Below are 16655 nucleotides of genomic sequence, written 5' to 3'. Positions count from 1 at the left end.
CCCCTCCCACACCCCAACCCCATGCCCCAGCTCTGAGCCCCCTCCCGCACCAAAACTCCTGGTGTCCACACCCCACACCCCCTCCTGCAACCCAACCATCTGACCCAGCCCTGAGCCCCCTCCTGCACCTCAAACTCCTCATCCCCAGCCCCACCCCAGAGCCCACACTCCCAGCTGGAGCCAGCACCTCCGCCTACACCCCAACCTCCTGCCCCAGCCCTAAGCCCACTCCTGCATTCCGAACCCCTTGGCTACAGTCCGGAGCAATCTCTTGCACCCAAACCCCTCATCCCTGGCCCCACCCCAGAGCCCACACTCCCAGCCGGACCCGGAACCCCCCCCCGCACCCCAAATCCCTGCCCGAGCCCCGAGCCTGCTCCTGCACTCCAAACCCCTTGGCTCTAGCCCAGAGCCCACTCCTGTACCCCAAGCCCCTCATCCTTGGCCCCACCCCAGAGCCTGCACCCCAACCCCCTGCCCAACTCAGTGAAAGTGACTGAGGGTGGGAGAGAGCGAGCAATGGAGGGAGGGGGGATGGAGTGGGGGCGCAGCCTCAGATAAGGGGCAGGGCAGGGTGGGGCCTCAGGGAAGGGGCAGGGCAAGGGTGTTTGGTTTAGTGCAATTAGAAAGTTGGCAACCCTATCTGGCCCAGGGCCCTAGGAGACCTTAAGGTGCCAGGAGGAGGGAGAGGAGTGCATGAAACTCCACGTGATCTCTACTGGACCACTGTGGCTAGCACAACATAGATCAGCCCTCAGGGCTCCAGCCTGGTGCGGGGCTTCAGGACGCCCTCTCCATCGTCGCCCATGGAGCTGTGGGCTGGGGCTTCCGTCCCCAGCCACCGATGCCTTCCTCCCCACCCAGAGGTATGCAATTAACACATTAAAAAAAAAAGTGGTAATTTTGTTTTCAGTTAATTCCAGGCGTTCACTGTGATTAATTGACAAGCCCTGGTTTTTATAAATGATATCTTTGATAAGTAGCACAGTGTTGTCACTTAGAATCATAGACATGTAGGGCTGCAAGGGACATTGGCAGGTCACCTAGTCCAGCCCTCAGTGCTGAGGCAGGACCAAGTAAACCTAGACCATCCCTGACAGGTATTTATCGCACACGTTCTTAAAAACCACCAATGATGGAGTTTCCACAACCTCCCTTGGAAGCCTATTCCAGAGCTTACTACCCTGATAATAGACAGTTTTTCCTAATAGCTAATCTCAATCTCCCTTGCTGCAGATTAAACCCATTGCGTCTTGCTCTACCTTCAGTGGACATGGAGAACAATTGATCATCACCCTCTTTATAATAGCCCTTAACACATTGGAAGACCATTGTCAGTCCTCTTTTCTCAAGACAATATACCCAGTTTTTTTAACCTTTCCAGATAAGTCAGGATTTCTAAATCTTTTATCATTTTAGTTGTTCTCCTCTGGACTCCCTCCAATTCGTTCACATTTTTCAGCAAGTGCGGTGCCCAGAACTGGACACAGTACTCCAGCTGAGGCCTCACCAGTGCTAACTTAGAGCTGAACAATTTCCTCCTGTGTTTTACATATGACATTCCTGCTAATACAGGCCAGAGTGTTGTTAGCTTTTTTTTGCAACTGCATCACATTGTTGACTCATATTCTCTTCCTTATCCACTATAACTCCACGTCCTTTTCTACAGTACTACTGCCTAGTCAGTTTTCCCCATTTCACAGTTGTAAAATATTGTGGATTGGGGATAGAAATTAATGATCACTTTATCATACTTTAATTTTAAAGAAACCATAGAGGAGGCTAGTAGGTGTAGAAAGAGTCTCAGCACAGCCTTTAGGAAAGTGCAGAAAGTGTCCCCAAGTTTAAGTGGCTTTCACATGCCCAGCCTTTCTCAAACTGAACAGACAATTTTTAGATCTGTGACTCAGTTAATTCTCATGCATTTGATCAAGAGGTTCGAGCAGAATCAGATACATTATACCTGCCTACATAACAGTAGCCGCATTCTTCTCACCAGTAGTGCATGCAAAGTATAAGCTTTAAAATAGCCAGAACAATGAAGCTGTGTTTCAGTGAATTATTTTTAATGCTGGAGTGTTCTTGTAAAGATTTATCAGAGATGGACTTGCTACATAAACCAGTTTTTCAACTGTAGCATGATTAAACCAAAGTCATACAGTTTATTGCCAAAGTTCTCATCATAATGTGCTTTTAAAACATTTTTATAAAGGCATTTTAGTTGAGCAAATTTACTGTTTAAAAATATAAGAAGGAAGCTAACACGGTTTGGAAAGTGCACACGAAATCGCCAAACAGAAGCTGTCCAGAGAATGACATTTTAAGGCACATCATTTTCCAACTTGTATTACATAAAATGATTAGATCACATACATTTGTAAAATAGTATTTCATACAAGTATCTTCACCGCTCAGAGAGGCCAACTACCTCCTAATGCAGACTACACTCTTCCTATTTTTTTTTTTTTTAACATTAGTAGGTTAATAGTGCAGCATAATAAACATAAAAAATCCTCTCTGGAGCGAAATTTGTAGAAAAGATCTCAAATATTTATGGATTTGATCTTTGTACAAAGAGTAGGCCATAGATACACACTCAATAAATAGTGTCCGTGGAATTCCTCACAGACTACAAAGTATATTTCTTTCTACGAGAGAACACATTCAGAAGGGCCAGATTATCAGCTGGTGTAGACCAGCAGCAGCTCCACTAGCCTCAACAGAGCTATGCGGATTTACCAGCTGAAAAGCGGGTCCTTACAGCCTGATTCTTCACTGCTTTGCACTTTGGGAAGTCACTATTACCATACAAAATCCATCCTGACTTGGTAGCATTTCACTCATTTTTCTCAGATGAAACTGACTAGACAAGGTGCAAGGAATCAGACCTATTATTTATACTTTATGGTTTAACTATTTGCTTAAATCATGAAGGTTACATTATGAAATTAAAGTGAAAACAGCTAGGAAAATACCACTCATAATGCATAGAGCCACATCTGCAGCTGGTATATCTTTGGGTAGCTGCATTGAAGTTAATGACACTACACCAATTTATAGCTGCTGAGGATCTTGCTCAATATCTGCACCAAATGGATATATTTTGCAACTCAAAAGTGCACAAGAAAGGTTATGGAGCTGAAATGAGGCAGACTATATACTCTTTGGGCCTATTTCTCCTGTCATCAATATTGGTGTAAATCAGGAGTAAATCCATGAAAGTCAATGAAGTTACAGTAGAGTAGGGCCTTGTCTACACTTGAAGTTTTTTCTGCACAGCAATGTCCATTAGACATGTGAAAAAGATCTCTGTGTACACACAGTTACACCTGCAAAAAAGGCCCTGTTTTTGTAGCTTATTTTGTTCAGGGAACTGATATAAGCTGTGTCTACACTAAGAGGGTTTGCCTGTACAGCTACAGCTATGCTGGCAAACCTTCATTAGTACACACAAGGAGAATTAGATGCTTTTTGTATAAATGTCTTTCTGTGATTTCTGTTGGTAAAATTCTGTTAACATTTGTTTGTTTGTTTTTTAATATCTCAGCAAACTATATTGGGCAGTGGTTCTCAAACTTTTGTACTGGTGACCCCTTTCACACAGCAAGCCTCTGACTGCGACCCCCCAGATAAATTATAAACACCTTTTAATATATTTAACACCATTATAAATGCTGGAGGCAAAGCGGGGCTTGGGGTGGAGGCTGACAGCTCACGACCCCCCATGTAATAACCTCACGACCCCCTGAGGGGTCCTGACCCCCAGGTTGAGAACCCCTGATATTGGGGCTACAGCCTGCAACACACACCAAAGCTTACAAACTCCTATTTTTTCCAGTTCCTGTTGTATTTGTATAGATGGTTTTGTTTACCCATCCTGTGGGCAATTTGCTAGAACAGGATGTGACACCATGAATTTATAAGACTACATATTCAAGAGTCCCCACCCTTGCATAAGCACCAACAGGCAAATCAGGGTTTGCAGGTATACACAGACGTTTGCATGTGTACAGATAGTTTGTGAGCACTTTTGAAAATGTAGCTTAGAGTCCAGGCCGCCTTACAGTGTCAACGCGTGATGCTCCATTCCTTACTGCTACAACATAGCAAGGAAATTTGCACAAAAGTAATAGGAAAAGAATGTTTTTCATAGAAAACCAGCATCTGGAAATGGAATCTGAGTTATTCTGTTGTTCATTCTTAGGCATTATGCTGGGATACGACAGGACAATTGCTGCCTTTCTGGGACTATGAAAAATACCCTAAAAATATTGAGCCAGATTCACCAGAATGCCTTGGCTGCTTTGTGCCATTCCAGCGATGCAAACAGCCACCATGCTGGCTGAGTTGGCCAGTTAGGTTGCTCTTGCATCAGCAGAGCAGTGCTAAGCAGCCAGAGCCTATTGGTGAATGTGGCTCAAAAACATTCAGAATAAAGAACGGATTCTCCATTGCCTAGCATCTTGTATAGTCACTTACACCTGGGCACAATAGGTATAAAATGCTGTGAAATCAAAATTCGCCACTTGGTTAACTGGGGATAAGATTTTGTGGGACTAATTGATTCTTCTAGGTGCAAGGCATTGGAGAATGTGGCCCAAAGTGTTTCTCCTGCTGTATAATGGGTCAGTCTAAGTGTGGCTTTCAAAAAGGATCCACATGCCTCATCACAGGGATGAGTAAAATTCCAGTAATCACGCCTATTAATAATACCCAGAACTATGGTTACACAATATTTTCCCTGCACCAAAACAATAATAAAAATACATCATAATTTACTCACTTCACAAAAAATTACATTGACATCAAATCATACATCTAGGTGCTAGACCTGCTATGGTTTCTAAGGACTTTATTCCAAGCAACATGATATTCCCATTCAGAGTAAGAATGGCTGGCTAGGTGGTCAATGTTGGGCTACAGGAGGACTGAAAGAAAGCAGAGAACCACTAGATGGTTTGTGTATAATGAGTTGGTAATTTGAATCCAGTCCCTATGGAGTAGGTTATTTATCTACCTAGTTTCCTACATAATGTCCATTCTCATGGTATCTGAGCATCACCACTAGCAGCTAAGAGGCCACAGACAGAAAAAAGGTACAGGGCCAGCATTTCCGCAAACTGCCACTCGTTTTATTATTTGGGTGTCCAGTGTGTCTAAAGTTGGACACCCAAGCATGGAGGCACCCAGAATTAGAAGCCACTTTTGAAAATCTGGGCCATAGAATCTGAAGTAACATCTGAGTTCTAGCTATAGGGTTAAAACTTTTGAAAGTGCCTAAGTGATTTAGGAGAGTAAGTCCCCTTTTTATGAGCTAATTAGGCATGTAGGGCCAGATTTTTAAAAGAATGTACGTGCCTAAAGGTGCAGATAAGTGCCTAATAGGATTTTTAAAAGCACCTATGGGGACTATGACTATTTACACTGCCTGAGGATCTGCCTCAGAGTCTCGGGATTGGGGTTATACTGAATATCATGTCACCACAGAGGAAGAAATTGTATATGAAGCTGCTAAACTAAGCCTGGAGCCATCTGACATGCAGGGTTAGTTCAAGTCTTGCATGGAAATATAAAGTCCTTAGAGCCTTTCACTTGTACTTCATTTTCATACAGGGACTAATACAACTTTCCCTGGCTTCACTGGGGGTTGGATCAGGCTCGTAAGGAGAGGAGATCTGGTAGAATCTCAATGATCATCATTTAGCAAAAAAATGGAAAATAAAAACTCTATTTCTGAATATCTACAAATATATACATACAGTATAGCCAAAATGTCGGTATACAGTACTTACAAAATAGCAACATCCTGAGTCATCATGGCACCTATGCAATGTGTCAAAGGACACAGAAGATGACAGTATAGGGGAAAATCACTGTTCCCAAAAAATATCCAGAGAGGGTTATGTATAAATAGGAAGACTTAACAGATAATTTGGAAGACACCTAAGTCGCCAGATAAATCACCTATGTCTTCACTTTTGTGGGACTGAGGCTATTTGAACAAGAGCAGCTTAATTAAGAATATAAATGAGATGTTTAGGACCATGTAAATTATACTTCTATTCTATCTCTGTACATTCTTTAATTCCCAGCACCACTTAAAACAGATAACAAGGGTGAAATCCTGGCCGCATTGAAATCCACAGCAAAATTCCCATTCACTTCAGTGGGGCCAAGATTTCACCCCAAGAATTTACAACAGAGAATCAAAAAATCTACAATTAAATTAGCTTTTCACAATGATACAAAAATTCAACAGTAGGATAATATTTCTTCTTCAGCTTTCACATTTAATAAAGAGGCACTAATCTATTTCAACCGGAATAGATTTAGCAAGCAAGAGATTTAACCATTGGCCTCATATATAGCAATTTCACACAGCATGAATATTGATCTGCATTATTAATGTTACAGATGCAATGTATTGCCTTAATGATGTTTTATGGAAATATATGGCATTATTAAAACTATTTTTAATTTGAAAACCAACATCGGTTTCCCTTTTGAAAAGATTCTCATTATAGCCCTCAGAATTTATCTTTGTAACAGTTTAGATGAAAAATGGAAGCATCGTTATCAACTTGATTCAACCACATAAGTCCCTTTAATGTGAATGAGGAATTACTAGTGTATGTCCAGCAGAAAAGTAGACCCCAGTGATTCTTTCTTTCTTTCTTTAAATGGTACTAGAAAAAGTCTCAATGCTTTGAGTTTCTCTCACTCTCTCTCTCTTTTTCCAGAGACTTTGTCCATTTTCGCTACACTTGTCTTCTGTTAGGTAAGTCCAGGCTCAAAGCTGCGTTTCTTCTTGTTCCAGAGAATGTGGAGGGATGTGACAAGATGATGGAAGAGATGCTAACTTTTGAAGTTTGGGATGTTGCAAAGGTTTTGGTCTATGAAAAGAGCGTCGGCTTTGTACACGCCTGGCTGCAGCAGATCTGTAGTGAGCTTGTGTGTTAAGCAGAGTTTTCTTCTCTTGGTTTTCCTTAGGGTTAGATTCCTCTAGCCTCTCTTGCATCGCTACAGAATTGTCTTGTTGTGAATTCACTGGCTCATAACTAGTTTCAGAACAATATCCTGAATTGACAGGTGGTTTGTTATTCGTATCTGAGACTGCTTTCCAATAGACTTCTGTTAGGTTTGGGTCATAAGAAGTCATGTGCTCTGAGATAGTAGAAAGAGGTGTATTTCCTCGGTTTTCCAGTGAAGAACAGCTTTGTGCCCAGGGCCTTTGAAGGCAAGATGGAATGAAGTGGAGGGGTTTCTCTGAAACAGAGGCATTTTGTTTTGCTTGGTCAGGTTTCCAAGGCAGCAGTTTCTCATCTGAGAAGGAGTATCCTGTCACTGCAGCACTATGGCTCGTGTCACCTACATTGGTAAAATTAAACACAGAAGTATGTAAATATTGACTTCTTGTACAAGCTTGATTTTCATTTGAAATATTGATTTCAGATCCATCCCTTTGCTGTGTCTATTTTGCTGAAGGTAATGTCTCTTTAGGAACGTAAATCTGTTCTCAGAGCCAGTGGGTTAAACTCTGCCCCAACTCCCACCCTGTACAACCCTGGTGAAGCTAATGGAATTGCCCAGGGTGGAAGTCAAGAAAGAATTTAGCCCAGTGTTTGTCAAGTGCATCATCAGCCTGTTCCAGATTCTTAGGGGACAGTGCCATCATGTGGCCATTTAAATGTATTTCTTTTTATAAGCAATGTTGCCTTGAGTATTGAATTGTAAGGATCAGCTACGGAATTCTAAATAATTTGGGTTCCAATGCTATTTTTACACTGGAATGTTTTACCATATAAGATGCATTTAAAGGGATCATTGTAAGGTCTTTTCAGTAAAGCTGAGGCTGCTTGGACCTTACTCTTTTTTAAACTTGTTTTAACCCATGTGACAAGTTACTTTTATCCAGCAAACTCACTCCCAGTTGCAACCTTGAGGGAAACCACAGTCAAAGCGCAGTGACTGTAAATATACCCCACAAATTTATCTGCACAAGAAGCCGTTACGTACCATTGTATTATTCTAAATTATAAACTCAGTAACAATCAAGGCAATAGAATGGAATAAAGGACAAAGGTTAATAGAAGTTTAGCAGGTCATAAGAGACAGAAGTCAATATTGTGCAATATATGTAAATATTTCCAGTGAAAAAGAAAGTGTCAGATAGTTTCCATGTGAACAAGTGATGTGAGTGTCAGAGATATGTTTAAAGTCTGGGATAGCGTTTTTTATATGTTTAATCCACACAGTAGTGCCAATACTATTTCATTTATCTAGCAGTGACTCCAAATGGCTATTTTTTTAAATAATAAGAAGACTTGTAATTGCAAATTGGCTAAACACAATGTAAGACCAAAAGACAGCTGAACTCCACTCCACTGGTGAAGATGACACATCATACTTCACTACCTGGACCGAGCTAAAGGCATCACTGCTCCTCATCAGATATGAGCCATGATAAAAGGGAAATGTAACTTTCTCTTTTTACTCCATTTCAGATGACGACGAAACTCCATTGCAGTCAGGTTTCTGCACTGCTCAGAGCCGAGGAAAGTTTGCGTTCTGTGTTTCCTTTGAACTCAGGTGGCTAACGATCTCTTCAAAAGGCATGAAGCTAGAGTAAATGCACATGCCAGTCAGGCTCTAAATACGAACATACATTTTTTAGGACAATATTAATAGGAGGGTGTTTCTGGCTCATTTATTCGAATATGGTTCTCCCCTTCTCAGCTGGAAGCACCCTCAAGTTATCTAAATAATTCAGTTGCTGGTTCAGAGATGACACTAGGCCTTGTCTTTGTGTTTAATTAGTCCACCATAGACCATGCCCATGTTTATTGTGTTTTGTTGCTAAATCTCTGCATTGCCTAGGTTTTGTGTTATAATGACTGAATTGTGACCTGAGCCATCCCATTTACAGCAATGACTGTGCCGGTTATAGAAATGTCTCAAACTGTGGGCTGATTTTGTGTTGGGGGATTAAAGTGAAACTAAAATATTCATTTCACATGTGGCTGAATTCAGATTTGAACTGATAACCTGTAGAGGTGACAACTTACTGTCTTGAGCAACTACATTAAAATATTACTTAAAGTTTAAAAATAAGGTAAAGCTTTCTATAAATACACAACTTAAAACTCAACTCAAAACCAAAAGGATGTATTCTTCACACAATGCACAGTCAACCTGTGGAACTCATTGCCAGGGGATGTTGTGAAAGCCAAAACTATAACTGGATTCAAAAAACAAATTAGTTAGTTCACGGAGAATTGGTCCATCACTGGCTATTAGCCAAGATGGTCAGGGATGCAACCCCATGCTCTGAGTGTCCCTAGCCTCTGACTGCCAGAAGCTGGGAGTGGACAACAGGGGATGGCTCAGTCAATAATTGCCTATTCTGTTCATTCCCTCTGATACACTTGGCATTGGCCACCGTCCTAAGAGAGGATATTGGGCTAGGTGGACCATTGATACGACCCAGTATGGCCATTCTTATGGTGAAATGAATGTCAGTGCTCTAATAAAAATGGGGGGTCTAACTTCCCCAAGGTGTTGCCCCTTATGTAGTCATCTCTACCAATACAAAGTAAATGCAATGTTTATAGCAAGCTGTACTTGATTTTTAAACTTTATCTTAAGTAATGTATTGCTGTGGCTATTAGTATTATTTATTAGTTGTGGCTAAATGCTCCATCTTCATTAGGCTAGGCACTGTACAAACACATAACAAAGATGAGGCCCACTTGAAGTTACTGGAGACAACTATTTATCACTTTAGGAGATATTAGGTTAAATCTGAATTCAGTCTCATGCGATGTGACTTCAGCGGGAGTTTCATCCCTGTAGCAATGGGCAGAATTGGTCCCACAATATAAATAGTTTGATTAAGCCATACAACAGAGTAAAACCAGGAAAAACAAATAGTACATAACCTACAAGTGCGTGAAATGTTTTTGGTTTTAAAATAGCACAAGAAATGTTGAAACCCAGACAAAGGTCTGGTGTAGACCAAACAGCTGTGATGATTTACACCAGCAAGGGGTCTGGCCCTAAATATGTAAAGATAACCAACTTTCTTTAAAAGTACGAGTTTCAAACTGGAGCGAAATAGCAGATGTTCAGATGCAGAAAAATCAAGGAAGAGAAAGATACTTGAAAAAGACAAAAAAAGACAAGGAAAGCTGTCAGGAGGCCAGAACCGACAGAGAGACTGATTAAAAATAAAAATGAAGGTCAATTTTAAAATATTACATATGCGTTGTTTCTGGGAGGAAAGCTCTGGGTTGCTCCTCTGGGCCATCTGCTAGCAAAAAGGAATCTACAGATTTATTGCTGAGGCGAAACGGGGTGAGTCGTCTGAAGTTGTTTGGAGAATACGGTAACTGTACTCGGGCCCTTTGTGATGGTACTACAGAATCTTCATCAGATAACCATGGTGGGAACTTCATGTAGATACTTTGATCATCATCAGCTGAAAATACTGGATTATCAATTCCTACAAAAGTTTATGAGTGATAAATTCAGTTGGAAAATAAAATAACGGGCAGCAAATAGGATGTTTAGCCCAGGAATATGGCCATAATGTAATAAAACATAAACAAATATAGTTTTTCAACTTTCTGATCACATGCCTGGTTACTGCTTGTCATTTTGCTATTTTAAAAAAGTCTCAGTTGATTAAAAAACAAATCAAACAAACCGACAAAAGACCTATCATTGGCAGTTATGGCTGAAGGCTCTGCTGACAGAAAAACCTAAATGCACAGTTTATCCAAACGAATTGATTGGATTTAAATCAATCATACCAAATATGCTCAGTTCTAGTTTGTTTTAAAATGTATCAGTTTAAAAATGAAACATATTTGAAAGATTGATACCTAGGGCTAGACTGACCAGCTGTTTTGCATCACCCCAGTAATGCAAAGGAGATTCACGCCTGGATTAACTAGCCCATTAAGACAGGTTTATGGCTTTTTGGCATCACTACAGCAGCACAACGCAGTCAGAGGATACTGGTAAATTTGGCTCCCCAGTCTCCTAGAACTTATAGTGTAAACCCAGATAGTAAGAGTATATAACAGGACGGGGGTCTGATTCTCCTCTGACAACACTGCAAATCAATAATTCCACTGAAGTCAGTGGATTTACAGTAGTGTAAAATGTGTGCAAGAGGAGAAACAGGCCAAAACAGTCAAAAGTACCGTTTTTGTATGTGTGGAAACAGGTAACGAAGCCCTTTTAAAACAAATATCAAATCTGCATGTGGTGAACCGTAAAATAACATTTAAAAATCACAGTCTAGGTCCTGTTTGAAACCTCATTCTTTTCTGGAGCATTAATAGCCACTTTATGTGCACCCTAAACACAGTATCCCTCGGGTTGCGGTGTATTAGAACAGTTCTATCAGAATGAGTTTGGTTATATTCAAATGAATCCAATAGAAGTATTATACTACACCGCACCTTCACATAGCCTGCACATGCCACGTGTTACAGAAAACAAACTACTATGTTGTGAGTCCTATTGGACCGGGATTAGAGAGAGGGAAAATTAACACATTTTAAAACTGTAAACATTATCTAAAATAGCTTCTTCTAGACATAAACATATCATGGTTTTAAAATCTGATGTCTTTGAACTTTCCAAGGCTGGAAGCAAGAGCTGTGTGTCCCTTTGGAAAGCTGGCAATCTCCAGTGATGGAAAGACCCTGCTTCTAGCTCTGCAGGGTCACTAGAATGATATTAGAATTTAAATTTATACTGGACTAACTATTGCCCGTTCTGGGCCCCAGGACACAGTAATTTTGGGGAGAGACATTCCTCATCAAGAGGAAACGAAGAAAACATATTTGAGTCAAGTTGACCAATATATTCCTGACAAAGCAGAAATCAATTCAAAATGGCTGAATATTGGCTGACTTGGAAAATCAGGACAATTGTAGAATAATTTTTTCCTGTCTCTAGAAGTGATCAGTCATTTCACAGCCAGGTTATGCAGTCATGACCACAACCTTTGTCAATATCATCAGTAGAAAGCTATTAACAAAAAATCCAATAAACTGCTTTGTAATTGAAGAAAATTCTGCATTTAAGATCTATTTTCTTACCAGAGGTAGCATCTGTGCAATTCTGCTTAGTGACATTAGCTAAAAAGTCAACTCCTTTGTCCGTATGCAGAGATTCATAATTTTCTTCTGGATCAGAAAATTCCACATCTGGAAGAAAATATAAAAAAAAATCAGTGTGCACTAGAGATTCCTAAAAGATTTGACCCAAAGTGTTATTTGGTAGCTTCTTGATGCTAGTGTGGGTATTAAAGATTTGTATAGTAAATCTTCAATGTAAATCTGGGTAAACGTACGTTTTGAAAGCAATCATTGTACCTTTAGAACTAAATTCTGTACACATCTAATTTCCAGTTTATCAGGTCACTAATATTTGATTCCTGGTTCACTCCTGCATCAGTATCTTGTGCTGTAATTATGTTTGCTTTTCCAAACTAAAGGGGATTGGGCTAGATGAGTACTTGGCTAGGAGAGCTGCAGGAAAAGCTTACACACTGCAGAAAGTGCTGATTCAGAAAGCGGCCCTTTTCCTGCTTACCCCAGTGCTGAAAGAAAGCTGGAGCACAGCATCAGGGGTCTCTGTGCTGTTAGAGGTGCTCTCTTTCAAATGGGATACAAAATGGAGGTCCTGACAACTTGTGGTAATTGAAGATCCCATTGCATTTTCATAAAGGGGTTAATATCAACGTCCTGGATCATTTCAAATTTGGTTAATTAATTCCTGCCAATCTACACGCCCCCCTGCAGTGGCTATGATGTTCTTTCCCACCTCTCAACCCAAACCACTATGTAGTGCTGCTGTATGTGGTTAAACACCTGCTGTGTTTTCCCCCAGAGGCAGCTCCATATCAGTGGCAGGTGAAATGATCCCCCTACATTAAATCACTTATCAACCCCTCTATGGAAAATCCCTTAACACAGGAGCGATGGAAGGCCTAATTAGTTAATGTTTGGGAAACACTTTGAGATCAAAGGAGCTATAGAAGTATAAATATTATTCAGCCAATATATTGCTGCTGGCAATAAAAATAAATGTTAATAAACTGATAGAGAGCAAATACCTGAGCTCAGAGTTTCTGCAGACGGTAGTTTCTACCTCCCACCTCCACACGATTCCTTTCTGAAAGCTAGGGGGAAAATTCTGACACCCCTCCCTCACTACTTCACAGCCCTCTTTAAAATCAGCAGGGTTGCATGGGTAACTGAGGGAAGAATTTAACTCAATGCCTTATAATAACTTGCCAGGGCAGGTGGCATCAGATGCAACTTACTGTGATTGACTCCAGCAAGTGCAACAGCACCTGCACAGAGACAGCTGAAACTCAGATCAAAGGATCTTTTTCTTTAAATGCAAAATTGAAAGTGCAAGTTTTTTTCTTTCCTTTTTTTGTTAGGGACACTCCCAAGGCTAGTAAGCCCAAAGTTAGATTTGCAAGGCCAAATTCTGTGCTGTAGTCACTGGGGTTGCATTTAGGGTCAGCACAATATTTGGCTATACTGTCTTTCCATTCATGTACATGTTATGCTGGCCTCCTGTTCCAGCCTGCTTGCTCTGCTTTCAGAGAAAGTACTGATATTTACAAGATGCCTGGGGCAAGTCATGATGGGCGCATGTACGTACCCGTGGGATCACAAAGAAAGCCATTGCCATAGTTAGCTGTAGCATGTCATGAGTCAGTAGCTGAGATTTTATCTATGTTGTGGCCTTCTTTGTGATGGCCTCCAATTATTTTTAGGATTTCAAGATTAAACATTGGTTTTGTTAATGTTAGTTAGTTATAAAGTAGGTTAAATTTCAGCTTGTCACCAAGTTGTCTATGAAAATATATTTATTTTTTAAATGTTGATTACTTCCTTCCAAACACATCTGTTTTAAGCACAGAGAGGAGGAAATGTGACATGGGTAGTAGTACATTTGTTAATGTCAACTTAGTTTTTTTTCCTGCCATGAAATTTCACAAGAACACTCTTCCTCCAACAAAATACAAGCTGATTAAAAAAATCTGGTTAACTACTGTTTGACAGTGCAATTACCTTTTTCCTTCAAAGTAAAATCTTGCACTGGATTTTCTGAAGGTATTTTTCCATTTGGTATGGCATTACTAGTTCTCTGAAAAAGTAAAACATTTCAAGTTACCTCAGACAGCGATCGCTATGCAGGACACATTGTAGATACAGAGAGCCTGATTTCCCAGCTTTCTGCCAATGAAATGGAGTTCACCAACATAATACTGGAATAACGCAGTGGTGATCATGCCTAGATATTTTAAGCCTTTATTTTGTTTTTGCATAGAACTCCCATTGACGTTAGTGCAGACACACAGCTCTATTAGTGGTACGTGGCAGCGTTTCCTACTCCTTTTGCAATTGGTCAGGTTGGATTTGTCCCTCCTTCCTCCATGCAGGAGAAGCTGGAGTTTCATCGCCTCAAACCATCAGCTCCCCTGAGTTCCAGCAACTTCCATGGAGACCCGAGCCATCCCTTCTGGCACCGTGTTTGTTGGACCCGGAATCCCCTCACGTCCAAAGGAAGGGTCCCACAGTGCAGAGGGAAATGGTGGGTACGTTCTGCAAGATTGGTGAGGGTATAATGCCACCTCCAGTGCTGCCCCTCAACTCATCCCACATTTTGATCTCTCCCCTGGCTTGGGTCTTAATCGCCAGTACTCCCTCTGAGGAGCTTCCACAGGGAAGAGATTGATGCTGGGAGCTGAAACTACCCTATGCTTCCTCTAGAGCACCAGGCCTTTTGTCTGGGTAAATGGCAGGTGAGACCTGGCCCTAAGTGCACTCCCCTTACCCTTTTTTGGCCCCGGTCCCTCTTGTGGTTTTTGTTGAGCTTTTTGGGATGGTTTATTCCTAGTTTGGTACTCTTGAAAGACTCTAAGCGCTTCCTCATTGTCCTGTGGAAAATCTCCTTGTCTTGTTTTTCGTCTTCATTCTGAATGATCTCATGCCGACTGTACAGATGTATGTGCTGTAGCCAGGAAGATAAGAGAACATTTATTTATATAGAAATGCAAACTAGGGCTCAGCACCAAGGCAACTGTCAAAAACAACTGATTACAAAAAACAATTAATTACAAGTCAACACACTAACAGGATCCCAGGTAGTTAATTATTTCCTTCTTACATAGAAGTATGGTAATTTGAAAAATATTGATTGAAAGTCATTCAGATTAATCACACTGGCTAGAACAGGTCTGGATCAAACCGCTCTGACTTCCTTCAGTTCCAGGCTTCATTTCACCCTCACCCACCCAGTTAGCTTTCAGGCCAGCAACAACCCACCAGCAGAACAGATCTGGGGCCCAATTCTGCAATCTTCTCTCATTTGAGTAGTGCCATTGAAATCAGTTATAGGGACTGCTCACATGATTAAGGGTATGCAGGATCAGAGCCCATCTTCAGTCAATGATTGATTTTGCAGATTTGTCCTTTTATTTTAAGTTTCCCAACTATTTTCTGCATTTTGTTTCTTCTGGCTGTCAAATGAAAACATGGTAATCACTGCAACGGTGCTCTTACCTCTTGTCTGGGTTTGTAGAGGTACTGCTGCAGTGTGTGGTGAGTGATGGTATCCTCTGTATCTCGTATGCTTTTTCTCCTCTGCTCTAAGGCTTGCATATCAAGACAAACCGAGCTGGCGTTTTCTCTCCTAAAGCAGAATATTAAAATACATACAACATTTTTCTAGATCACTAACTGGAGGGAAAAAAGTATGCACTACAATATATTTAAACATGAAGATAAGTGTAGATGGGATAAAAACAAGTAAACATCATCATGGGTCAAGTGTAGTCTAGAGCGAGTGGGCACAACTCTGGTGGTAGCCTCTGGGCAGATTCAGCAATAACATCAGTGGTCGTGTAATTTGGTCAGGAAAAGCAGGTAAATGACAAATTAGTGCAACTTGCAACAATTTAGCATTGATTGATCATCTGCTTTATCTGATAAACTTATGCCTGTTTGCTTCTTTTACTGTTACATCCCATCCTTGTGCACCTGCAGGATGGAAGGTCTATTAATCTAGCTAAGTGGTTCCCACACTGTGGGGTCCCCAGACCTTTGGGTGGTCTGCTATGGGTTATGCGGGGGTCTGTTCCTTGAGACAGGGCCAGAACCTGCCAGAACAGCTTTCTGGCACTTTTGCTGCATGGAGGACACCGTTTTTCTCACACACTGTGCATGAGAGGTCATGCTGGTGGGGGCGTCCTGGTCATGCCAGTACTTGCCCATTCAGGACTACACGCTCCCTGTGAGGGTTTAGCAGTACTTTTTCTGCCACAGATGTCAACACTCACAAGTAATACCCACATTTAGGGGAAACAGAAATTCAGATAAAGGTACGTGTATAGGGTTTCAGGACTCTACGGCGAAGCTGAGAACTGAGCCCCTGGAATAACTGAGACCACTGAACTAAACTCTGTGTGTATTTTTGGAGGTGCCAAAACAAACCGAACTAATAGAGTAATAATGACATGAAACTTTTGTATAAACAATGAAAGGGGTCTGGGATATTTAGTCAGGTGCCAAAGAGATCCTTGGCAGAAAGAACTTTGGGAACCATTGATCTAGGTCATC

The 16655-nt window shown here is 41.1% G+C and overlaps 1 protein-coding gene across 2 annotated transcripts in view; it reads right to left on the bottom strand.

Annotated features, from left to right (window-relative positions):
• Positions 1-2049: 2049 nt before the first annotated feature.
• Positions 2050-16655, bottom strand: part of SLC9A3 (solute carrier family 9 member A3) — a 76213-nt gene continuing 61607 nt past the window's right edge. Inside the window, exons 12-17 of one of the 2 annotated variants that reach the window (XM_043540376.1) lie at positions 15600-15729; positions 14872-15048; positions 14106-14181; positions 12114-12221; positions 10258-10501; positions 2050-7368 (exon numbers count right to left, since the gene is read on the bottom strand). In XM_043540376.1, coding sequence (XP_043396311.1) covers positions 7365-7368; positions 10258-10501; positions 12114-12221; positions 14106-14181; positions 14872-15048; positions 15600-15729 — 739 coding nt within the window. In that variant the 3' untranslated portion in view covers positions 2050-7364. Of the gene's footprint in view, positions 7369-10253; positions 10502-12113; positions 12222-14105; positions 14182-14871; positions 15049-15599; positions 15730-16655 lie in introns of those variants that run through there. The other variant, XM_027821392.3, reaches the window with a different exon arrangement.

Source organism: Chelonia mydas, chromosome 2 (genome assembly GCF_015237465.2).
Source record: "Chelonia mydas isolate rCheMyd1 chromosome 2, rCheMyd1.pri.v2, whole genome shotgun sequence".
In the NCBI taxonomy this organism is placed as follows: Eukaryota; Metazoa; Chordata; order Testudines; family Cheloniidae; genus Chelonia; species Chelonia mydas.
This window is presented reverse-complemented; position numbering and strand designations above follow the sequence as displayed.